Source organism: Dama dama, chromosome X (genome assembly GCF_033118175.1).
Source record: "Dama dama isolate Ldn47 chromosome X, ASM3311817v1, whole genome shotgun sequence".
NCBI classification, from domain to species: domain Eukaryota; kingdom Metazoa; phylum Chordata; class Mammalia; order Artiodactyla; family Cervidae; genus Dama; species Dama dama.
Genome location: NC_083714.1, coordinates 117,003,451 through 117,029,953, shown reverse-complemented (window position 1 = coordinate 117,029,953; position 26,503 = coordinate 117,003,451). Strand labels below are relative to the sequence as shown.

General features: G+C 36.3%; 1 protein-coding gene across 1 annotated transcript in view; it reads left to right on the top strand.

The window, feature by feature from the left end:
• The window catches only part of LOC133052842 (cilia- and flagella-associated protein 47-like), a 167,040-nt gene that overhangs the window by 72,568 nt on the left and 67,969 nt on the right, over positions 1 to 26,503 (top strand). The window contains exons 8-12 of the mRNA XM_061137675.1: positions 2,902 to 2,999; positions 10,883 to 11,063; positions 12,150 to 12,178; positions 18,410 to 18,514; positions 24,636 to 24,792. Of these exons, the coding sequence (XP_060993658.1) occupies positions 2,902 to 2,999; positions 10,883 to 11,063; positions 12,150 to 12,178; positions 18,410 to 18,514; positions 24,636 to 24,792 (570 nt within the window). The remainder of the gene's footprint in view (positions 1 to 2,901; positions 3,000 to 10,882; positions 11,064 to 12,149; positions 12,179 to 18,409; positions 18,515 to 24,635; positions 24,793 to 26,503) is intronic.

Here is a 26,503-nt window from a genome sequence, read left to right as displayed (position 1 = left end):
TTTTTTCTTCTTTACCTGACTTATTTCACTTATCATAATGCCTTCATAGTCTGTCCTTGTTGTCACAAATGGTAGGGTTTCCTTGTTCTTTATGGCTGAGTAAGATTCCACTGAACATTACAACTTCTTTATCCATTCATTCATCAACGATACTTAGGTTGTTTCCATGTGTTGGCTATTATAAATAATATTGCTATGAACATGAAGGTACAGATATCTTTTTGATCATATTTTCATTTTCTTTGGATGTATTCCCAGAAGTGAAATTGCTGGACCATATGGCAATTCTGTTTTTAATCTTATAAGGATCCTCTGTACTATTTTGCCTAGTGGCTATACCAATTTACAATCCCACCAGCAGTGCAGAAGTGTTCCCTTTTCTCCACATCCACAAAAGCATTTGTTATCTCTTGTCTCTTTGATTGTGGTCATTCTAACAGGTGTGATATCTCATTGTGGTTTTAATTTGCATTTCCCTAATGACTAGTATTAAACTTAAATTTAATAGTGAGTATTCTCTGAATGTTATCAACTGTGTATATACAAAGGCACACATATGTATGGATTTATTAATTATATACAATGTATATATATTATATATATATATGCCTATATATGTCTTTATTGATATATTAAACTTGAAATTTTATACAAAAAATAAATACTCTTGGTCATGGGATTATAAATAATTTTTATTTTCTAAAGTGTTTCAGTAATTTCTTAAATTGCTATAGTGAATGTTGTTAATTTTATAGTTAGAAAAGTTTTAATATGTTTAAAGCCTGTAAACAGTGTTTAATAATTACTATTTTTGTTATTCAGTTCATTAATAAATTATCCCTAATCTCACTGTCACTAAAAAATTCATATTCATTGTATGTTTTTAGTTCTGTAGAAGTTAAATTAGCTTCATCACAATACTATCTTATATGATAGTCAAAGTAATTACAAATAGTAGGTGTTCTCATCCCCATGATAGTTAATTTTATATGTCAACTTGGCTGGGTCATGGTGCCCAGATATTAGGTTAAACGGTGTTCTGGATGTTTCTATAAAGGTGATTTTGGATGAGAATTGTATTTACATCTTTATACTTTCAAAAAAGATTTCCCTCCACAATGTGGGTGGGCCTTACCTAACCAGTTGAAGGTCTTCATAGCACAAAGACTGACTTCCACAGAGTTAAAAAGGAATTCTACCCTTTGGACTTGAACTCCAACTCTTCCCTGGGTCAACAGTCTGCTGGCCTAACCTGCAGATTTTGGATTTACTGAGCCAATTATTTGAGCCATGCAATAGAGTTCAATACATTCAATATAATACAGTGCAATGCATTGCAATGCAATGCAAAATGAAACAGTTTTTCAGAAGAAAGAGACTGAGAACTGCACAAATCTTGGCCCCTTATTTCACAGATGAGGAAATTGAGACCCAAAGAGACTTAGCGATTTACCTAAGTTAATCGAACATTGCAGTTCTTGGAATATTTACAACTTGACAATACAGATATGATATGCAAACAGTTAACTGAAACTGGAGGTTCTCTTAAACTGTAATCTAGCTCAGCATTGAAGCATAAAGAATATCAAAGTGAGAAGCTGAACAGTTGAGAACTAATAGAAAGAGCCTGGGTTTGATGCCAGTACAAACCCTGCTACACAGGGCTCTTGTGGCAGACCAGGGTTTTGGTTTCAGGATTTGGAGGTGTTTGGACATCACTGGCAGTAGAAAGACCTGTATTAATATATATAGGGTACCCAGATGTAACCATCACTCTCTCATCGGTTAGTCCTGTTAAAAAACAAAATTCAGCTGAGTAAATTTGAGGATATGATTGATTTTATTCATTTGTTAATTAATCAGACGGCATCCCATGTAGCAAATAGAAAGCTGCTCTCAAGTTTGATAGAGATGTGGAGGGGGAGGGCATGGACAGGGGAGCTAATTAGCAGAAGAAAAGAAAGGATTGTTTCAGGCAAGACTGCCTTGCTAGTGGGCTTCCCTGGTAGCTCAGATGGTTAAGAATCCACCTGCAGTGTGGGAGACCTGGGTTTGATCCCTGGCTTGGGAAGATCCCCTGGAGGAGGGCATGGCAACCCACTCCAGTATTCTTGCCTGGAGAATCCCATGGACAGAGGAGCCTGGCTGGCTCACTAGCGCTGACCAGAAAATTGTGAAAAGTCCGTTACTGGGAGAGGTTGAAACTGCAATTAAGTCTTAGTTTACTCTCCCGGAGGGAAGTGGCTCCACCTTGGGCCTGTTATTTCTTTTTTCTAGTTCTTTTTCCTTTTCCCTTCCCCCCTCCACTTCCCCTCCCCTTTCGTTTCCCCCTTCTCTTCCTCCTCCTCTCTTTTGTTATTTTTTTTAAACCATCCATACCCCATTTCAGCTTTCTTTGAGCTAAATTGCTAGGATCCTGTTTAACACTCCCAAGAAACCAGACATTTCATGAAATCTTCCTCATTTTTTCCCCTTAGGCTAGATTTTCATGGTACTAGAAATGTACCTTTGTATATTATAATACCATATTTAGATATGTCTATGTATATTATGTGAATGCTTTGGGAATTAGGGGGCAAAGGGTTAGTTATTTCTTTTGGAATATTAGTCCTTAAAAGTAAAACATTCTTATTTTTGTGAAGAACTCAGTGAGTTTATGGGAGCACACATGAGGCAGGAAGCTTTCATAGCCCATTCTCATGGCCATCCAGCCTGGGGCTTCTCTAACTGCTCACAAACTGTGTTGAAATCGACTTTTCACCTTCCCCTCAGCTCTTGACAAGTGAGTCCATCAGAAAGAATTTGAAAATGGTATCTATTTATGTTTCTCAAAAAATATGTAAAATATGGTGTTCTAAAATGCACATATTAAAATGTGCCATGTTTTTTTTTTTTTTTCAGATAATGCTATTAACAATTTGCGAATCTGGTATCATCTTGAGATCCATAGTGCTCCTGGACCACCCTTAAAGGTTATTGACATGAAATGTGTTGCTATGGTAAGAGCCCATTAACTGCTCATAGATTCTTCCTTTTTGTAAACAATTGGAGCTTTTGTTGTACACCTAAATTGCTATTCCTAAAAAATAGTCATGTTAAATGAGCATATTGGGATAAATTATTCAAATAATATCAATTTTATTTTAAATCCATTAAGATGCAACTTACATGCTTATAGAAAAGATTTCTTTAAATCAAGTATTTAAGCTTTTGATAAATAATGGTTATTTTAAATATACAGATGAATTTCTTTATAAAATGATTATTTAGGATCTTCAACTTTTGCTCCAACATAGAAAATAAGAAAATACCTAAAATACTTGGTCTATAAATCAGTTATTTGTTCACCTGATCTCTGGGTAAATCTCCATGGAGGCATAGAAAACAGATAGTTAGACTATTGAAATGCACTTAAGTATCACTTGCAAAAGCTTTGGGGAAAAGTATTTGATGTGTTAGAGTGTTCTCTTTGCCCCTGTAGGTAGATGTGCTGTCCTAATTAAATGTTCAATTTCAGCTGAAGTTGGTGAAGGAAGGGGAGTCCTTTTCAAGTAACTCTACCCAAATAGGCTATCAATGACAGTGATGTGGCCAAGTTACTAAGTTTTCTTTCCTTTCTAATAATAGTAATTTGTTGTTGTTGTTTAGTCACTAAGTTGTGTCCGACTCTATTGTGACCCCGTGGACTGTAGCCTGCCAGGCTCCTCTGTCCGTGGGATTTACCAGGCAAGAATACTGCAGTGGGTTGCCATTTCCTTCACCAGGGGGGTCTTCCCTACCCAGGGATTGAACCCGCATCTCCTGCACTTACAGGCACATTCTTTACCTCTGAGCCACCAAGAAAGCCCCGGGGTAAAAACTTGCTAGCTGTATAACTTTTGAACATGAAGATTTAGTCAGCAGAGACCATATGAGTTCTTTTAAATAATCCCATCAAACCTTTGTGAACTTCTTGAAGAACATGCTTGCTGAATACTTTCAAAGTATACTAAAATGACTGTCCATGCCTATAGAGTTTCCTAACATTTTTTACTGCATTTGCTGTTTTTGCTAAACTTTTGAGAAATACTTTACTTAGATCAGCTAGAGATGCCCTGATATACATACATTTAGTGAGTCTTTAATAAATGGCATAGCAAAATCTTTTTTTTTCACACTTAGCATATGCAACTTTAATCAACCAAAAGAAAAAGCCCCAATTGTACAAGTGAAAAAAAAAATCCAAAATGTTGACACAGGCCTAACTAATACCAGCTACTTGTATGTACAGCTGTATAATTTCAAAAAAGCTATCCCTATATGTATGTACAAAAGTTGTTTATATACAGGTCTGTACATAATGGTCTATACATTTATTTCCTCAGAACCCTTAAGGTGCCACCTCTTGGTGAAGACACCAACACTTCATTCACATATCTTACAAAAAAAGACTTTCTTACAGCATGGAAAAGTAGCTCATCAGTTGTGGCAATGAAGCTCTCAAGACACTCAGCTGCCTCTGATTTTCCATCTGCATTTCATCTTTTTGTTACATTCAACCCAATCTTAACACCTTCCCTGCTGCTGCTGCTAAGTCACTTCAGTCGTGTCCGACTCTGTGCGACCCCATAGACGGCAGCCAACCAGGCTCCTCCATCCCTGGGATTCTCCAGGCAAGAACATTGGAGTGGGTTGCCATTTCCTTCTCTGTAACACCTTCCCTAGAGATGAGTGAATGGTTAGAATTTCTTTAAATAGGGTTTTTGTAAGAAATATTTACAGCCTTAAGGCACATAAATTTAGTTACTTCTTATAGCAAGTTCCAAAAATCAGGTTATATTTTCAGTAAACAAAAATTGGTTGTTAGTAGTCCATTCTCTTTTGTATAAAGTAAATAAATAGGATTTCTTTCTCTTTGAATCTTTTTTCTTCCAGTTTTACTGAGATATAATTGACACACAGCACTGATACATTTAAGGTGTAGTGTTAACACATATTAGTTTGACTTACATGCATCATGAAAATTTAGCGAACATCCATCATCTTATTTAGCTATTAAAAAAAAAGAAAGCTCTTTTTCCCTTGTGCTGAGAACTCTTAGGATGTACTCTCTTTAATGGTTTTTATATATAACATACAGTAGTGTTAATTATCTTTGTCAGATAGTACATTACAACCCTAATGCTTATTTGTCTTATAACTGGAAGTTTGAACCTTTTGACCACCTCCATCCAGTTTCCCTTCCCACTACTTTCTGACTCTGGTAAACACAAATCTGATCTCTTTTTCTGTGATCCTAGGAAAAGTGATGAACAATACAAACAAAGTCCCTGTTTACATGTCACTAACATTTTAGTGGAATTAGATAGGAAACAAAATAGAATTGAAATGGGATATTCTATGTGAAGTTTTTCTGTTGACTTAGATTTTCAAGTGAAATACAAACCTGAAAACTATAGATACTTTTCCATGCTGTAAAAGATTTTGCTATGCCATTTATTAAAGACTCACTAAATGTATGTATATGAGGGCATCTCTAGCTGATATAACAAATTCCATAATTTCAGTGGTTTAACACAATCAAAGTTTTTAATAATTTTAACAGTCTGGTGCCTTTGCTCCTGGTCAGTGTCTAGCATCCTCCATGTTGAGATCCCAAGAGTCAGAGTCAGGTTCCCCCCGTATGGCAAGTCGATCATCCTTTAGAGACTCAAAGATTTCTGTATATAGGTGGAGAAAGAGAAAAGAGAGGAGGGAATTTCCACTAGTGACATCGAAGTCACATGCATCACTTTCACTCACATACCATTGGAGTGAACTAGCCATACAGGTATGCCTGGGTACAAGAGGATCTAGGAAATGCAACCTCTGGTTGGACAGCCACTCCCAATGATATCTTTATACTATGAAGCACAGCACTTTATACTTTATACTTTATACTCTCCAGCACAGAATTTTGCTGGAGAAATGATATTTCTGCCTTGTCTGAGTAGATGACAAATATTTAGCTTATAGCCCACATTCTAGACTTTGTATGCCATGGCCAGAACACAAAGGGAGTGGGAGTGTTTTCTTTAAGGAGTGGAAACTGACAGTTTAATGGCCATTGGATTTTGGTGAGTTCTTGTCCACAGATTGGACCATATATAAAGGGAAAATGGCTAGAGTGAAAGCAGCTACATTTCCACTGATACGTGGAAGACCTTTGGGTCTAAATGGATTTTCCTCTGTGGAAGGAGACTGGGCTTGGGCTGTTTTAAAAGATTCAAGGTATTTTCTGCTAGAGTGAGAAGAACCCAGAAGAGCCTACATGGTGGTGATGTCAGAAAGAGTGAAAGAAAGGGACCTGGAAAGTCAACTGGAGAAGCACAACCAGCATCAGTTAATTTGTTCTTTTACCTCTCATCCCATCTATATGCTGTGACCTGATGGAGTCATATTAGCGCAGTGATTACAGGAGGAGAGGAAGTCAGAGCAGGCAATTGAAAAAACACATCATGTGTACCTTTTTCTTCACAAGCAGTCTGAAAAATCACCAGAAAGCCCCAGGAGTAGGGACGAGGTGCCAGGTAGAGAAATCAGGAAAAATATTCATTGGATATGGGATGTAAGTGTTGATTGATTTTCTACTTCTTTACATATCTAACAATGAAACTCTCCAGCATTGGGGACCATCCTAAGATAACAACAAGGATCGGGAAAGGGAACTCCCGCCTGGTTTGGAGAGCAGTAATGGGAGAGAGAAACTGTTTTCCGATTATACTCCACTAAGTTTAGCTCATCAGGTGAACCCATTACCATGACGATAAATGAACAAGATGAATTTAGATGGACAAGATGAATTTAGACAGTGATAATTCTCCAAACAAAAATAGCCCAGGGATTCATTGAGGATGGCACGAAGACTGAAGCAGTGAAACCAGGTAGAGAGATTAACAAATATATAAGCCCTTGGGACAGAATGAGCTTGGTGGAAAGGGGCCTACCAAGGAGGAGCTCAGGCACTCCAGGAACAGGAAAGAGGCTTATGAGGCTGGAGCTTGGACAGAAATGGTAAAGGGATGATTTGTGATTAGAAGCATCTTAAGAAATGTCGTTGGGAAATTTGTTGTTGTTCAGTCACTAAGTCGGGTCCGACTCTTTGCGACCCAACTGCAGCACGGCAGGCTTCCCTGTCCTTCACCATCTCCCAGAGTCTGCTCAAACCCACGTCCACTGAGTCAGTGATTCCATCCAACCATCTCATCTCCTGTCACCCCTTTCTCCTCCTGCCCTCAATCTTTCCCAGCATCAGGGTCTTTTCCAGTGAGTTGACTCTTCACACCAGGTGGCCAAAGTATTAGAGCTTCATCTTCAGCATCAGTCTTTCCAATGAATATTCAGGTTTATTTTCCTTTAGGATTGACTGGTTTGATCTCCTTGCTGTTCAGGGGACTTTCAAGAGTCTTCTCCAGCACCACAATTTGAAAGCTTCAAGGCTTTAGTGCTCAACCTTCTTTATAGTCCAACTCTCACATCTCTACATGACTACTTGAAAAACCATAGCTTTGACTAGACAGACTTTTGTCAGCAAAGTGATGTCTCTGCTTTTGAATATGCTGTCTAGGTTTATCATAGCTTTTCTTCTAAGGAGCCAGCGTCTTTGAATTTCATGGCTGCAGTCACCATCCACAGTGATTTTGAAGCCCAAGAAAGTAAAATTTGCCACTATTTCCACTTTTTTCTCATCTATTTGCCATGAAGTGATGGGACCACATGCCATGATCTTAGTTTTTTGAGTGTTGAATTTTAAACCAGCCTTTTCACTCTCCTCTTTCACCTTCCAGATTAATGTTGACAGTATTTTGGCAGATGGATATTTAATAGAAATTATTTAAAAGATACCATGTATGAAATGTATCATTTGTGCCTCTTTATCTGTTTAAACTTTGAAGAAAATAATATTCAAACTGTAATGAAAATTAGGGAAAATTTTTTTATAGTATTGTTAAATTTGACATATTTTACCATACTTGGAGTAGAGAACAATTACTTGGAAACTCTGTCGTCTTTTTTTTTTTTCTTACTATAATGACCCATCTTTTTCTATTGAGTTTGTTGCTGTTTTCAAGACAACGAAGAGTGTGGTTGTGGGGTTCTCCAGAGATTGCAGTGCTACTCAGTACTGGTGGCTCTAAGCAATTGGTGATTGCTTTCTGCAAGACTCCTCTGTGAAGGATTTTGAGGGGTATCCAGACCTACTGGATAAGAGTGAAATGGTCAAGTGGTGATACTTGCCGTGAATGTGTCAAGGAAGAACTGTGACAGACGTGCCACTTAACTGCCATCCATAGCTCAGTTGGTAAAGAATCTGCCTGCAATGCAGGAGACCCCAGTTCAATTCCTGGGTCGGGAAGATCCCCTGGAGAATGGATAGGCTACCCACTCCAATATTCTTGGGCTTCCATTGTGGCTCAGCTGGTTAAGAATCTGCCTATAATGCTGGAGACCCGGGTTTGATCCCTGAGTTGGGAAGATCCCTTGGAGAAGTGAAAGGCTACGTATTCCATTATTCTGACCTGGAGAATTCCATGGACTGATAGTCCATAGGATCGCAAAGAGCTGGACACAACTAAGCGACTTTCATTTCACATTTCCTAAGAAGTTTGGCCAACTATGTAGAATGTCATAACAGATTTCTAACACAAAGTTTCTGTTATATGGCTTGCAATTCAGAGAGACAACAGTAGATTTAAACTGATTTTGCTTTATTTTGTGTTCATAGTTTACATGTGATAAGACATAAAGCAATCACACATCCCAGTACTATTTTTTCCTCTTTAGACTGGAGTTTTTCAATGTACAGGTCTCGAAATGTGACTTGGTTAAAATGAGCATTATTAATTTTTTTTAAAAAAGAAATGACTAGGATAGGATAGGATAAAGTAGGATAGGAAAGAATATATCATAGAAGTCACAAGTGGTAAGAGCAGGGACTGTTTTGTGAAACTTTTTTTCCCCAATGGCATGTGTTTATGAGCCAATAGTAATATGAAATGGAGTTCGATCTTAGCATTTTTATTTCTTTGAAGAAGCTGTATCGTTGTCTTATAGTGACACTTTCTCTGAAAAAGATCTGAGTTAATAGGCCAGGACAAATATCTAGTCCAAAATGCCTTATTTCAATTTTCTGTCTAAAGACCTTGGCAGAGTGTCTAGGCTGTTACATGGTGGTTGGGATTTGTTATCATGACATATTACTTTGGGTTAGTTGTTGATTTGCTTGACCCTCAGAACTTTCTAGGAGGCTGTGTTTTGTAACAATCTTACAAGTATGTCAGGTTGCCTAGGAAATAGTAAAATTTTTGACATAATGACATTGTTGAGTTTTTTGCATATTATACTTTATTTCTTCCTTGTTTATAATTATGAGCATGGATATTTTACTGTAGGAGTTTAATGGCCATTTATTTTAGGAATCCATGATTCTAATATCTCTAGTAACTATTGTAGATGACCGTTTTCCATTGCATTTATGACTAAGTCTGATTCGTAGTAAATGATATCTACTCTCATCTAGTAATTATAAACATATATACATCCTTGATTTCCATCTTTCCTCGACAGATCATGTTTACCACACTAAATGCTACTTCTATTCCCTAAAATATAATATTTATCCACTCATTTATTTATACAGAGATAATCAAGCAAATGCTGTCCCATGGACAAAGCAGTGATGTCTATCTTGAAGATATGTTGTGTGAATGACTCTCTCCCCATCACCACCTGTCCCCACCAGGTCCTATAATGTGACTTGATAAATTTCAAAATAGCTCCATGTCCCAAAGAACACCCATTATTGAGCTTTAAATTATGGCTAAAATGTCCAACATTTTCCATTTAATTAGGTTAAATCATTATAGACAATTGGCTTTTTGTTAACTTTGAGATATGCCCTGTGTGTTTAATCACCTTTGACACATTTGCTTCAATTAATGGCTTTTACTGTAGTGGAGATCACAGCTGTAATGGGATAAGATAAAAGTCCTTACAGAGAGAGCAGACTTGTGGTTGCCAAGTCGGGGGGAGGGGAGACTTGGCAACTGGGGTTAGCAAGTACAAACTATTGTATATAGGATGGATAAACAACGAAGTCCTACTGTATAGCACAGGGAACTATATTCAATATCTTGTGTTAAAACTATATGGAAAAGAATATGAAGAAGAATATATGTATAACTGACTCACTTTGCCATATAGCAAAAATTAACACAGCATTGTAAATCAACTACGCTTAAATAAAATTTTTAGACAAAGATATGTCATTAGCCAAAATGGATCAGAATGAGAATCAGGAAATGTCTTTGAAAGTAAAGTGTGCCTTCCAGGCACACTTGGGAGCCAGAACCAGAAAAACTAGACAGAGGAAGGGATCTAAATGGGAAGGTAGTCATGTCATCAGCATAATTTGATTTTTTTTAGCCCCATCCCAGATCTACTGAATCAGGATCTTTGAGGAAGGGGGCCAGTAATCCATATTTCAGCAACTTCTACAGATGATTCTTATGCATGCTAAAGCCTGGTACCACAGCTAGAGGAAACATTGACATACAGACCTCATAATAATAATTGTACTGATGAAAAATATATTTTAAATGTATATAATTTTGAAGTTTCCTGAGTATTTAGCTAGGTGTATCTCTTTGACTATTTGTTTTTGAAAACAATAATTTTACAATTTACCAAGGCTAAGCAAAGAAAATACATAAGAGATTAAAAGAGAGTGAGGTACATTCATTAGTGGACTAAGGAGAGAAAAATAAAACAATGGCCTAATGTAGAAAAATTTCTTGGTTTTCCATAGGACAAAGACTCTGTGCTGAAGCTTAGAGCTAATTATATATTTCTTTTGTAATTCTAGGAGAGTGTTTGTATTGAAGTACCTCTCATTAATCCAAAAGAGAAAATTGTTCACTTCGATGTGCTATTCTCAAGTGCTGCCTTTAGTGGACTCGATGAACTTGAACTATTTCCACGAGGTTCTGTCAACTATATCGTACGGTATTCTCCAGCATGTACAGGCTTTACAGAAGAAAGGTATGGTTTGAATGTGGCATTATACTTATTGTTTATCCCTTGAAATTAACCTTTCAAATTATTTCTTTGCATAGTATAATCATTCAGATTACACTTGCTCATAGTTTTAATTTTGTTTAATATCATTCATTGGTAAAATATACTAATTTAGAGTGACCATTGTTTTCTTTAGTGCAAGGATATTATTTATTGGAATATCAAGTTTAATAATACCTAAACTGCCCCCTATATACTCTCTTTCACCTCACTTTTTGTTAACCATATTTTTCTGGGTGTAAAAATTGAGCCAAATGAACATGATTCCATAAGGATTAAGGGTTAAACTTTCAGTATTCTTAATAAAAATTCATTTATATCTTATATTCTCAATTAAATGCAAATCACAAACATACACACACATATTAACAGTGCCATGGCAAGGGTTCTTATGGCATAATTATGAGAAACTTTCTTTGCACTGTTTTCACACACACAAACGTAGCCTCTATACTCATGATTAACTCAGCTTATGGTAAAATTTCTTTGTTTCAACAGTAACATCCAATTGTTACAGTTTTAAAGATTGTACTTAACTTACTATTGTTGTGTACAATGCATTCCATTACTAGCTCTTTGCTAGTTTATATACTCTTTCAAAAGAGAATAATTCTTATTTTAATGAATGATGAAGAAATAAATATATTTGCACAATTGTAAAGGATGAGCATTTTTATAATGTAAAGCATGTAAATTAAAGTCATAATGTATATGGAAGACACTATTTTGCTAGATTATCATTAGAAATATAAGCCCATCCCCCCTCCCCAGTGTGACTGTAGAGGCTTTATGAGCACAGACTGAATCTTGGAGTTGGTCAGCTAAACTGTCAGTTAAAAGGCATACTTTAGTCTGATACTTACTGCCTGCTCTCTCTATTATCATCGCTAGAGCATATATTTTACATACATACACACCTAAAATTCTCAGAGTAACCATAAGACGTAGGAATGAGTGTTCCCATTTTATAAATGGTGAAATTGAAGTTCAGCAAGTTAGGTGACTTGTTCAAGGCTGTACAGATAAAAGATGACAGAGCTGGAATACCAGCCCAGTTTTATTTTTAGACTGTCATATGCTCTTTGTCTCCCCAAAGGAGAGCACATGCTGATGATAAAGGCAGCTTTCAAGAGCTGCATGTCACTTGATAGTCTTCATGTGAAAATCAACTATATCTGATTTAATCACAGTTCAAACACAGGACTCTACTTGTTCTAGCTACTGTAAGATAATCGAATCACCTATGTTAAAGCAGTTTTCATTGATTCAACAGGCATTTATTAGACAGATATTCATGATAATACTTTTTCTTGAATAAGAAATTATTTTCTCACCGAAAATGAAAAAAAAAATACATCTAAAACAAGAGTAGAATGTGTCACAGAATGATTGTCAAATTTTATATTTGGAACCACCTATTTGGAATTTATTTTCTCTGCCAAATTTGTTTTGCATACAAACTAGATCTGCTGACAAGATTTTTATTTTTCTCTCCACCAGCATTGTTTTTCAGCCTGATTCGGGTCTAGAGTTTTGGTATTTACTGAAAATAACTACCGACCTTCCAGAACCAACCATAATGAAAGAAATATATTGTGACCTTGGAAAGTAAGTTCTTTTTAATAGATATTGTTATACTGCAGTTACTCTTTTTAAATAGGACAAACATATATTTTGTTTTAGTAATTTTTTTCTTCTCTTGGGAAGTTTGCCACTTAAACTATCCTTGTGGAAAACTTGTGTGAAAAGAAAAATATGTCAGGACTTAGGGAGGAGAGGCTTTTGTTCAAAGTGATTATTGCAAGGGAGGAAAAGGAATTGTTAAAATAGTTGTCAGGGAACTATTGCAATTCAGAGAATACTTCCCTCTCAGAAATCTACAAGCTACTCAGTATCAAAGAGAACAAGCTTTTTCTTTTACAGGCTAAAGGAGGAGCAAGCAAAGATAACCAGAATCTTTGGAGAGAAAGCTAGACAAGGAAGGGGAAATGACCAGTAGGAACTGATAGGAAAAAGGGTTTCTCTGTGGTCAGTTAATTCCCAGGAGAAGCTCAGAAGGGAGACAGATTCCACTTTTTTGGTGCTTGCTCGGGCTTGGGGACAAGCAGAGTTCAGTGGCCTATCAAAAAGACAGAAGACTGACTAGAGTTTGCTCAAGGCAAAGCAAGAGAGTAAACAGTGGGCAACTGAGAACACTCGATCATTGACATATGACCATTGAAATATAACCGATACTCGGCCTTGAAATATGACCATTTATATTTAGGGGACTGAGTTCCTATTACATGTCTGACGTCAAGTTTAGTACTGATACATAAGGGTGATCAAGTCACAATTCCTGCTTTTAAAGAGTGTGTGTACCTGTGGGCACATTAGTACCTTCTAGTTAATGTCGCTCCGCAAGCACAGCGAAAGAGCGTTCAATTCTCTGAGTGCCATGAGTTGAGCCAAAACATCACTGCAAGTGACTTATTAAGGAGGTGTGTTCCCAGTAAGAAAAATTAGTAAGAGAATAGGGGAAACAGAATAAGCAAAGGGAAGAAGCTAAGCAAGGCAGTGATTACAGGTGAAATCCCAGACACTGTCTGATCCTTTGGAGAGCTTTGGAGTATAAATCACATCTCAGAGTTTGGGTGTTAGAACTTGATCTTTTTGAGGGATGCACTTCAACCCATAGAAGTCATCGAGTGTGTGAAATTATCATTGAATGAGTTTATGAACAAGTTCACTAGCTTTGTTTTTCCTTCCAGGGTTGCCACTGAGATGATTTCTTTAGATAATCCTACATGTGAAACCTTAGAATTGCATGCAACAAATAGTAATACTGAAAATTTTGTCCTGGAGATTAAGAGATTACCAGTAAGTATATTCAGAAAGCCGAGTAACCTACCACTGCCTAGAACATTTTGCAGTTCTGATTTTGGCACACCATGGGGCATTAGCAATTGAATTGCGGATGCTATTTTTTTTAATGTAACATATGTCACCAATTTTATCAAGAAAATCAGTATCATGTTCATATAAATTTTTGAAATTATAATGTATAGGTTAGATTCATGCCCATTTTCACTGATCTCTAAATTGGTTGTGCTTTATTTCTGACCATTTTGGTAACCAGTTTTTGTGATAGTTACCTAGTAATATGACTTTCTTTTCCCCTGATTTTAATTAGAGTGCTCTTCTTTTTTTCTCTTTTTTTTCTTTCTTTTTTTTTTAAAGAAACTTAATTTTTTAGAGAAGGTTAGGTCCACAGCAATATTAGACAGAAGGTACAGAGATTTCCCATACACATCCTGCCTCCACTTAAGGCACTCATGCACAGTCTCCCCAGCTATTAGCATCCCCACGAAAATTGTGCATTTTACTGATATGATTTTGACTAATATGATTAGTCTATATAAATCCTAGGGGGGCAGTTCTTTTTAGCTTTTCCTTAGTTTCTACCCACCGCCCCCTCCCCACAGACAGTGCTGACAGCTTTGCTCCCCTCTCCTTTCTCTGCCTCATTTTCTCATTCCTTGGTTCCTGATAGAGACTGGAGCCATTCATTGGGTCTCCATCCCTCTATCTTCCTCCAAGTAACAAAACAAGAGCTGAAGAATCAGCAGCCCTGTCTGTATTTCCAAAGCGTACCATACCAAATATATATAGTGAAAGACAAAACCATGCTTTCAAGTAAATTTCAACATGATAATTGCAATGGATTACTTTCTTCAGGGGCCCATACAGTAAATTAGGAAGCCCTATTAAGTAGATATGGTATTTAGATAAAGGATTTTATTGTTTGCTGTTTGATAATTATTTAACAAATCTACAATTGTGATTTCTTTGTTTATACTTTAATACTTGTCTCTTGTCACTCACTAGTTGCCAGCTAATATCATGATATGAAATGAGTTCTTAATTGCCATGGTGTATCAAATCAGATATTGCTAAGTATTACATTGCTGAAATTGATGTATATGGTGTAATCTTAGGGAAATTATTTTAAAATGTATGTGTGTGTTTGTATTACTTAACACCATATTGTCCATAAATTAAACAGAATATGATGGTCAGGCTATAGTTTACACAGAACTGAAAATACTCATTAGACAGTGTTGCATTCATATCCTTTGTATAACTACTTTTACAGAGAGTGTAAACTGTGTTTCAAAGGAAAACAAATGTGTTATATTACAGATACCCCCTTACATTGCATAATGAAAAAGATCATCTCAACTTTAACATGTCCAACTATGGCTTCTTAGTCCATTCATTCTTTCACAGTTATCAAATATTATTGAGCACTGAATATGCAAGTAATCTTAATATTAGGAAATAACTGAAAAATTTACAGATGATTAAAGTATTATATGTTATAGAATCAATAGGAGCACACATTAATGGTAATGATAATAAATGGAAAGTATATTATATATCTATATAGTTTTTAATGTATATATAACTTTATATAAATACATAGATATGTATATATGATTTTATTCCTGTTTTTGTTGTATAATATTCATAGGTGAGGATTTTTAAATATTGATGATTATCCATAAATGCTTCAATATGTAAACATAGATTATCAAGTGAAATAATTATATAAAAAACTTACTTTCCTCCATCCATATATTATGAAAAATAGCAAAAAGATGCAGAAGTAGAATAATACAGTGCACAGACTTACACCTTCTATCTTGGTTCTTATATTAACAATTTGTTTAAATTTTTTTCCTCTCTTTTCTCTCTTACATTTCTTGCTATTCAATTTAAAAGTAAATTGTAGATACTATTTTAACAGTAAATACTTCAGATTATATTTCTTAAGAGCATTTTAGTCTCCATCATCTAGTATCTGGTCCAAATTTCATTTTACCTAACTGTTGGAAGAATATATTTCCCTCTTGAACTAAGATCTAGTGTAAACTCAAAAGATTGGAATTGGTTCTCCTAATGACACTTGTAATAAAATGTTTTTGCTTGTAATGAAATGTTTTTAAGAGTCAGAAAGCTGCTATATTTAGCATATTATGTATATATGTATCCCATTACACTAAACAAGTAGGTTTGCTACAGTTAAATTCCATCCAACAGTGTTTATCTTTTCCTTGAAACCAGGGGAGATGAATTTTTCAATAAATTTTCTGTGGAAATAAAGGTATTGAGTTATTGGTTTGTTGTATACACAACCTCAGTTTTCACCACTTGCCTCTGACATATACAAATGGAATTTGAGGCCAGAGAGGTCAAAATATTTAAACTACATGATTAGTAAGTGGTAGAACTAGAGTTTAAAATCTCAATTAATGTAGTATTATATACTTTTACAATGAAATTGATGATTTCTTTTATGTATATATAGGGAGGAGGGAGAGAAATCCTTTTGTCACATTTACTAAATTGAAAGAAAATGTGAAATGCAACTTTTCTAATATTTTTGCTCAAGTCGATTCTGAAATTAAACTCCTTAAATGTGCATTAACTGATAGCATCAACACATTTGAAATATCAGAGGAAGATCCAGCCTGAAATTAAAAAATATATGTATTTGCTGTAAATAAACCACACATATATATAATAAGGAAGTAATTAGCTCTGTTAATTCATGCAGCCATGAAATTAAAAGATACTTGCTCCTTGGAAGGAGAGCTATATGACAAATCAGAAAAGTGAAAGTGAAAGTCACTCAGTCATGTCCGACTCTTTGCTACCCAATGGAATTCTCCAGGCCAGAATACTGGAGTGGGTAGCTGTTCCCTTCTCCAGGGGATCTTCCCAACGGAGGAATCAAACCCAGGTCTCCCACGTTGCAGGCAGATTCTTTACCAGCTAAGCCACAGGGAAGCCCAAGAATACTGGAATGAGTAGCCTATCCCTTCTCCAGTGGATCTTCCCCACCTAGGAATCGAACCAGGGTTTCCTGCATTGCAGGCAGATTCTTTACCAGCTGAGCTACCAGGGTAGCCCTTAAAAGTGTACTAAAAAACAAAGACATCACTTTTCTGACAAAGGTCTGTCTAGTCAAAGCTGTTGTTTTTCTGGTAGTCATGTGTAGATGTGAGAGTTGGCCCATAAAGAAGGCTAAGTACCAAAGAATTGATGCTTTTGAATTATGGTGCTGTAGAAGACTCTTGAGGGTCCACTGGATAGTAAGGAGATCCAACCAGTCCATCCTAAAGGAAATCAACCCTGAATATTCATTGGAAAGACTGATGCTGAATCTGAAGCTGCAATAGTTTGGTCACTTGATGTGAAGAGCCAACTCATTGGAAAAGACCCTGATGCTGGGAAAGATTGAGGGCAAAAGGAGAAGAGGGTGGCAGAGAATGAGATGGTTAGATAGCATCACCAACTCAGTGTGCATGAATTTGAGCAAACTCTGGGAGAAGTGAAGGACAGGGAAGTCTGGCATGCTGCAGTTCATGGAGTTGCAAAGAATCTGACATGACTTAACAACTGAACAACAGCAACAAATTAACTCTGTTCTAAAAATAAGTTTGTATGTTTGTTCATGGTTATTCTCAGAGTTTATTAAACAGTAAATGCTGTATCCTATGAGGATTGAAAGACTGGTAAACTGCAAGTTTCCTTTTTCAAAAGTTATCTGGAAAACTGTAATAGTGAAAAAATAAGTTACTTACTTTTCAAACATGTAACATTCATTCCGTCATTCTATAAGTGTTGATAGTAAATGTTAGATTATTCACAGTGTAGTTTTTTGATTACTTAAGATCTTCAAGTCCTTATTCTATTACGATAGAATAGTAGGATAGCTTCTTTTACAATCTCTGAAGCAGTAACTCATACTAATACAATTCAGATTCAAGCTATTCTAGTAGATCACACCTTGAGGGTCTATGTGATAGGACAAAGAAGAAACTTCATTGTGCACTAAAGAAGAATATCTTACCTCTGCATTTAGACTGAGTTCATTTCTTTTGACCTCACCAAGGCTACAAGTTAGATTCCCAGTGGTTCGACATGGTTCCTGAAATGGACAATAAGCTATGGGTTCTTAAATAAAATGCACATTTCCATTATTGGGAATTCCAACTCAGCTTAAAAGCTTAATTCTGGTTTCCTTTTACAGATCAATGTAGTCATTGTCTTGGGGAAGAACATGGTGTATGCATTATTGAACACTGTTTAGTATCTTGGGTTGTTTCACCAATATTTGCCAAGCAACCATGCTAAAAATGTTTAAAGTGTACAAGGCAACATGTTAATCACACAAGCATCTACCTGGCATATATCTAGCACACAAAGATGCCGACTCAAGCAAAAGTATTGATTTGTGTTTCCCTTTCTTGTTCCTTAATTCACACAGCTGATCATACCACCTAACTCAACCAGAGACATACCTATTCACTTTCGTCCTTCTGCTCTTGGAAGAGCTAGTCATCAGACTTCTGTCATCTTCCACTGTGCTCAGGTATGATAGAGTATTCTTAGACCAAGCCAGGTTAATTAAATTTTAAAGTTAATAAACATGTAAATCTAATTTATCCATTTGACATCTTTGCAAGCAAAACAACTTTATTGTAAATTATTATTTAAATGAACTTTGGAAAATATAATATATATTCTGTATGCACAGGCATTTAAGAAGGCATCTTTAAATTCTTAGATCACTTGAATGAAAGAGAATATAAACCCAGATTTAAAATGTAGGTACTTTAGCTCCGGCCTGGTGCACTGGGAAGACCCAGAGGAATCGGGTGGAGAGGGAGGTGGGAGGGGGGATCGGGATGGGGAATACGTGTAAATCCATGGCTGATTCATATCAATGTATGACAAAACCCACTGAAATGATGTGAAGTAATTAGCCTCCAACTAATAAAAAAAAATAAAAATAAAAATAAATTTTAAAAAAATAAATAAAATGTAGGTACTTTAATGTAAATGCCAAATTGCTAGCATTTATGTTAATTTTCTGACTTGGATTTTATTACTCAAGTTTTCATGAACTTAAATATAAAATTGTATGAAATCTAATCTTGCAAGTAGTATGTTTTTTCCCACTCTATTTTCATCTAAATAATAATTTTTAAAAATAGTAGTTTATTTTTTAACCATTTCTAAGCTTGCTACATACCGTTCTAGGAATTATTTCAATTCATTGTCACCAGAGTCATTATGGTAAAAGTATGGTCAACCCCGTTTTATAAATCAGTAGGAGGTTGAACCTAGGACATCTTGCTTCAGCCCATCTTCATAACTATTTTTATAACTACAGGCACACTGCCAACTGTTACTGCCAGTAAGAATTTTACATTATTTGTACATTCATTATTATTTTTTACTTCTTCAGGTGTTGATGGGGGAGTAAAGTAAGTGGAAGGGTTTGCTTTATATCCAAGGAGCTTAGAAAATCCTGTAATCTTGGAGGGAGTGAAATCAAATATAATACAGAGGTCCCCATGTCAGTGAAAGGCTAGTATGTAACTCAAAATAAAGTGAAAGGGAAAGTCGCTCAGTCGTGTCCGACTCTTTGCGACCCCATGGACTATACAGTTCATGGAATTCTCCAGGCCAGAATACTGGAGTGGGTAGCCTTTCCCTTCTCCAGGGGATCCTCCCAACCCAGGGAAACCCAGGTCTCCCACATTGCAGGTGGATTCTTTACCAGCTGAGCCACAAGGGAAGCCCAAGTGCCTTCTTTTCCCCCCAAAATGTGTAATTTAGAAAAAAATTTTTGAGGCTATTAAATTGTTTATATGATTACTGACAAATACATGGCCTGAAGCAATACAATGGATTATACTTGACTCTCAAAATATATATATATGTATATATATATTTTTTCATATATATATATATATATATATATTTTCCCCCCCTGGGCACCATACAGGATCTTAGTTCCCCAACCAGGGATCAAACCCATGCCCTCTGCATTGGGAGCATGGAGTCTTAACCACTGGACTTCCAGGGAAGTCCCATTGAGTCAAAAGTATTAAAGAAAATAAACAGTAATCCTTCTTATACAAAATGGAAGGTATAGTAGAGATATTTTATTTCACAAAAATAATTTTAACATGGCTTATCTTTTAGCTGATTGCTTCATAGCAGCGTCAGTCCTTTCATCTTCATTCTTGGAGATAACTTAGTTGTTTGCATTTCTGGTGGAACTCAAGGTAGTCTGGCACATCAGAGGGCAATGATGAGTTCTTCATCTTGATAGCTTTAGAAAATCCTAGCCTAGAGGTCAAACTCACAATTCTTTATCAAACACAAAAGAGCTCAAACAAGTAAGTAATCAACTCAAACCTTTTTGTCAATCACTTTAACACTGGGCCTTGCTTTCAGTTATTCTAAGCCTCTCCTTCCAAGCTATAGCAAATCTCCAAGGTTTTATCTCTAGTTAGACTTAAATCTAACTGACTCATTTGAAAAGACCCTGATGCTGGGAGAGATTGAAGGCAGAAGGAGAAGGGGACGACAGAGGATGACATGGTTGGATGGTATCACTGACTCAATGGACATGAGTTTGAGTAAAGTCAAACTTGTTGATGATGGACAGGGAGGCCTGGCGTGCTGCAGTCCATGGGGTCGCAAAGAGTCTGACACGACTGAGCGACTGAACTGAATGGAGACGTAAATCAATGTCATCCTTTTACCTAGAGTTCAGACCACATCAAACTTTTCAATGTATTACCCTAACACTTGTGATTTTTCTTGCCTTTTCTTTTTATTTATTTTTTTGCCTTTATTTATTTATTTATTTTTGGTCCTTTTTCGTCTCTGAATCATTGAGGGCTTCCTCTTAATTCATCTAGTTGACATTTTGGGGCTTCCCTGTTGGCTCAGATGGTAAAGAATCTGCCTGCAATACAGGAGACCCAGGTTCAATCCTTGGGTCAGGAAGATCCCCTGGAGGAGGAAATGGCACCCACTCCAGTGTTCTTGTCTGGAGAATTCCATGGACAGAGGAGCCTGGCAGACTACAGTCCATGGGGTTGCAAAGAGTCAGACACGAATGAGCAACTAACACTCACTGACAATTTTTTCAGGCAAAGCTGTTTCATCCTAAAGTATTGATTGAACAAACGTTCTGAAAATGCAGTATGTATGATGAATGTCTAGACATAAAAATAAAATGTTTTAAAAATAAAATTTTAGGGTTACTTTTCTAAGTCTGTGAGTTTGCAATTACATTAGCCACTAGGGAAAAACTCGCATAGATCTTTCTTCCTCTCTTGATTTCACTGATGAATATATCTGAACTAACACACACAACTAAATAGCTAATTAATCAAAAAATCTATTCTGTTAGTGCTTGTAACTATTTCTGAAAATGGTTCTTTGCTGAACTTAAGGAAATGGCCATGGATTATAATTTATTTCATTTGTTTCCAGTTTGGATCCATGTGAAGAACTCTGGATTATAAAAAAAAAAAAAAAGAAAGAAATCTAACTTTAGGCTAAAGTTGTTTGTGTAGATTTTGAACCCTGAGATTAATTTGGTTAGAGCATCACAACTGTGAATATCATAAACTCAAAATATGCTTCCAGAGTCTTTCAAAGAGATTGTGTTACTGCATGACAAGATAAGAGGAACAATAGTAAGCAGCAGATATGATAAACAGGCCTTCTCTTTGATATCAAACATTATGTTCTGAGATTTTTCTCTTGGTTTTCAGTCATTTCATTTTCATTTTCAAATAGTTTCCACTACTTCTTTATACTTGATTGTGTGACTTCCTGCATCTAAAGGTCAGAATAGTGGAAATGAAGGAAAAAAAGATCAAATCAAAGTGATTTTATTACCCAGCATGAGTCTGTGGTCCTTGCAGCCTGTGTCTATGGAAAACTCTCCTGATTCTTAGCAAGCTCAGATGCCCTTGAGCTCTGCCCAGTGTGTGAGCCAGATCTATTGTCTTTTACCTACACTTGTTTCATTTTTCAGAAACATTGGAATTGAATCTCTGCTTTACTGTGTCTCCTTTGAATGAAGTTTTAGATAAAAGATGAACTAAAAATGTTACACTTTTTAATGCACACATTTGCTAGGGTACTTTTTAATTTCTCTCTGTGAACCTAGGTTGATGATTTAAGCAATGCTAGGGTGATTGTTGGAGAAGGCAGTGGCACCTCACTCCAGTACTTTTGCCTGAAAAATCCCATGGACGGAGGAGCCTGGTAGGCTGCAGTCCATGGGGTCGCTAAGAGTCGGACACGACTGAGCGACTTCACTTTCACTTTTCACTTTCATGCATTGGAGAAGGAAATGGCAACCCACTCCAGTGTTCTAGCCTGGAGAATCCCAGGGACTGGGGAGCCTGGTGGGTTCCCGTCTATGGGGTCGCACAGAGTCGGACACGACTGAAGTGACTTAGCAGCAGGGTGATTGTTGGTTATTAAATGTCCAAGAATGGTGGGACATGGTTTAACTTAAAAGCTCCAGTATTCCAGACTACTTGGTGAAACATGAAAACATGATCTTCTGTTTTTGTAGTTTAGCTCATTTCCAGTTGTTTAAAGTAAGCCGATTTCTGTCATCCATGATTTCTTTTATAAAATAGCCAAGAAATAATTTACAAAAAACAATTGTTAATGTAATTGAACCCTGATACTTGATTCCACTCAATCAATTGTGTATGATCAAGCTCAGGCATCTAAGTGAAAATACAGTGAACCTATGCTCATAGAATCTCTAAATAAAAGTAATGCAGTCATTTGAAGACATATGCAGATAAAACTTGCTTTTAATACTCACTACTAAGACAGCATTTTATGGATTTGCTGTCACCACCCATCCTACTTAGAAAGAATCATAAAGTAAGTTTCCCTCTTTTTATTGGAACTTAAGCTTGAAAACATCTCTGTAGTTTTAGAGGTGATAAACTAGGACATTTTCAGTCAGTTTCAGTTCAGTCGTTCAGTCATTCATTCATGTCCGACTCTTTGTGACCCCATGAACTGCAGAACGCCAGGCCTCCCTGTCCATCACCAACTCCCGGAGTCCACCCAAACCCATGTCCTTCGAGTCAGTGATGCCATTCAACCATCTCATCCTCTGTTGTCCCCTTCTCCTCCTGCCCTCAATCTTTCCCAGCATCAGGGTCTTTTCAAATGAGTCAGCTCTTCACATCAGGAGGCCAAAGTATTGGAGTTTCGGCTTCAACATCAGTCCTTCCAATGAACACCCAGGACTGATCTCCTTTAGGATGGACTGATTGGATCTCCTTGCAGTCTAAGGGACTCTCAAGAGTCTTCTCCAGCATCACAATTCAAAAACATCAATTCTTTGGTGCTCAGCTTTCTTTATAGTCCAACTCTCACATCCATACATGACCACTAGAAAAACCATAGCCTTGACTATATGGACCTTTGTTGGCAAAGTAATGTCTCTGCTTTTTAATATGCTGTCTAGGTTGGTCATAACTTTCCTTCCAAGGAGTAAGCATCTTAATTTCATGGCTGCAATCACCATCTGCAGTGATTTTGGAGCCCAGAAAAATAAAGCCAGCCACTGTCTCCACTGTTTCCCCATCTATTTGCCATAAAGTGATGGGGCCGGATGCCATGATCTTAGTTTTCTGAATGTTGAGCTTTAAGCCAACTTTTTCACTCTCCTCTTTCACTTTCATCAAGAAGTTCTTGAGTTCTTCTTCACTTTCTGCCATAAGGGTGGTGTCATCTGCTTATCTGAGGTTATTGATATTTAATGACCTCTTCACTCATCAGTAACATTAGTAAAGTGTTCAGTGCAGAACAGAGTCTTAAGGGACTTTTGTTCTAAATTAATACAAGGGTAACATTTTCAAACAGAGATTTATGAAATGCGCATGAGAACAGCGGCCACATTCAGTCTCCTTCACATAATTTTTGAGCCATTCTTTCATTTCATGTGATAAGAGAACATAGCCTGTACTAGATAATGGGAATAAGTAATATGACAATCGCAGTCATAAAGAATCCACCTGCCAATGCAGGAGATGCAGGTTTGATCCCTGGTTCGAGAAGATCTCCTGGAGGAGGAAATGGCAACCCATTCCAGTATTCTTGCCTGGAAAATTCCATGAACAGACAAGTCTGGCAGGCTCACAAAGAGTTGGACACGACTGACCAGCTGAGAACACAAACACACACACAAGTTGTACACAATTCTTTTTAATGAGACTTCAGTCTGTGCCTCACCTTCTTTTCTTTAATGTGATAACTGTCTAAAGTTCATTTGAAATTCTAATGTTTTGGAAGGTTCATACAACGTTTAGTACCCAGTTTGTTAGACAAATTGATTTTTTAAAAAACCTTGAACAGAAATGCATGGTTTTCATTAAGATTTCTCTTATATGTTGTTATCAATAACCTATATGCATTGAAATATGTTCAATACTGGTCTTTGGGCTTTTTTCAGTGTAAAAACATTGATTTTTCAGTGAAATCAAAAGGAATTTGGAACAGGCAGGAAAGATAAAATGATGCTTGTTAAATATTAACACAATACTTTTTTATCTGCCAAAATTTTTATGTGTTCTATATTAAGTGTTACAAATAAAAAATAAGTAATTAGGACATCTCTGTTATGTATTTCTATCTTTAATCAGTTTAAAGAATGGATATTCCTCCTCTCCGGAATAGGACTGTTCCCCCAGCCTCACGAAATACAAAAAGTAACTGCGTCCCTTCATCTTCAGGCATCTGTTCCTATACCTTTCCAAAATCCCACCAAAGACGAGGTTTTCATCGATATCATACTAACTGGTAAGTTGTTTTTCTTTTACCTTACATATGTTATTTTGTAATTATTATCCTATCATAGAATCCAAGCATTTTAGAGGTAGTAGACACTTTGTAGAGATCCATTAGCTCAAGAGAATCATTTTTTTAAGAGAAAACATAAATAAGGTGTAAGAAATGAGATATCATGGCCAAAATCACAGCTCTAAAATGATGGAGCCAGGATCAGAAATTAGGAATCTGTGTACCAAGTCAAATTCTCCTAATTTTATCTGGAAACCCAAATATGTAAATTATTCACAGTAAATTTTTATAATTTTTTTGATATTACTCAGATATATCAATGCTTCTTCTTCAAAACTTTATAAAAATTCTAGTGTTATAATTCTGTTTCCTTTGCCTTTTTTCCATATAAATAGCATAATCAGATTAAATTTTGGCTCAAATCCAAGCTTGTTCCTCTTTTTATATCATTTTGAAGATGTATTTTTTAATTCAGTTTTGTGAAGTGCTTGATCACTTTGTATTAAATGACCAAATAATATGAGTCTGAAATAAAGATCAACTATTATACTATATGTTTTATGAAACACATTTTAAATCTAATAATGGACATTAATAATTTTAACTTTTCAACTATTATTGCCATGTCTGCTAAAGCTACTACTATTACTATGATCCATTTTTATAAAGTTCAATTTCAGGGCTAATAGGAACACAAATGTTAGGGCTTATGATATAAAAACCAGTTTACTCTACAGAATGGTTACACTGTTGGAATTCATGCTGTCATCACAAGTATATTACAGTATATTTTCTCGAACCTTGTAAGCCCTGAGTATCAGCATTCTCCTTAACTTCTGTCAATCTGATTGTGGGAAAACTGTATCTTATCCTCATTGTATATTTACTATTTTTTTTCTTTTTACAAATTTACTATTTTGATTTAAATTCATGCTGAAGCTGAACACTATCAATTACCTGTTAGAATTCTCATCTTTCCTGATCGTCTCTTCCTGCTCTTGGTGTGAAATAATTAAGAAAAGTAAAGAACATAATGTCATTTCATGTCAAATGCCCTTATTGATACTTCAACTATAATGAGAAGAGACATGCTGCTTAAGAAAACTTGATTGCAGGCTCAAGGAAGTCAGCATTTTAATGCGGAAGAGACGTAAGCATATGTATAAGCCAAAGGAAGAAGCCAGGGTTGAGCAAAAGTTAAAAGATATAAAGCCGGTAGAGTTTAACTGATGGGCCAGAGCTCAGAGGGAACTGGGATCAGGGTTGAGATAGAAGGAAGAGCCTTGAACAGGAAGGGTGTTTCTACCTTTGAACAGATGATGGTACCTTAAAACAAATGTGAATGTAGATAAAATGTAGGTAGTAGAGGCACTTTGGGCTTAAGAGCAATTAGGCTTATATTTTCATCTGCTGAGGAAAAGAGATAAGAGATTTGAAGAGTGGCACAGTGGGTTGAAATAAATGCCTGGAGGGAAAAGAAGATAGAGCTGACAAAATTCAAATTAAAAAAGGTATTATATTTGGCTGGGATTGGAAACCATAAATTAAGGTAGGCACCAAGGAAATACGTGTTTGCGAACTTTGTACCAGTTGTCAGGCTTACAGTTCCTGGTGTGGGAATACACAAGGCTGATTAATGGAACTTTCCAGGGAATGGAATCTTGAGGGCAGTTGTATCACTATGAGTGTTATAAAAACATATTGGATCAAA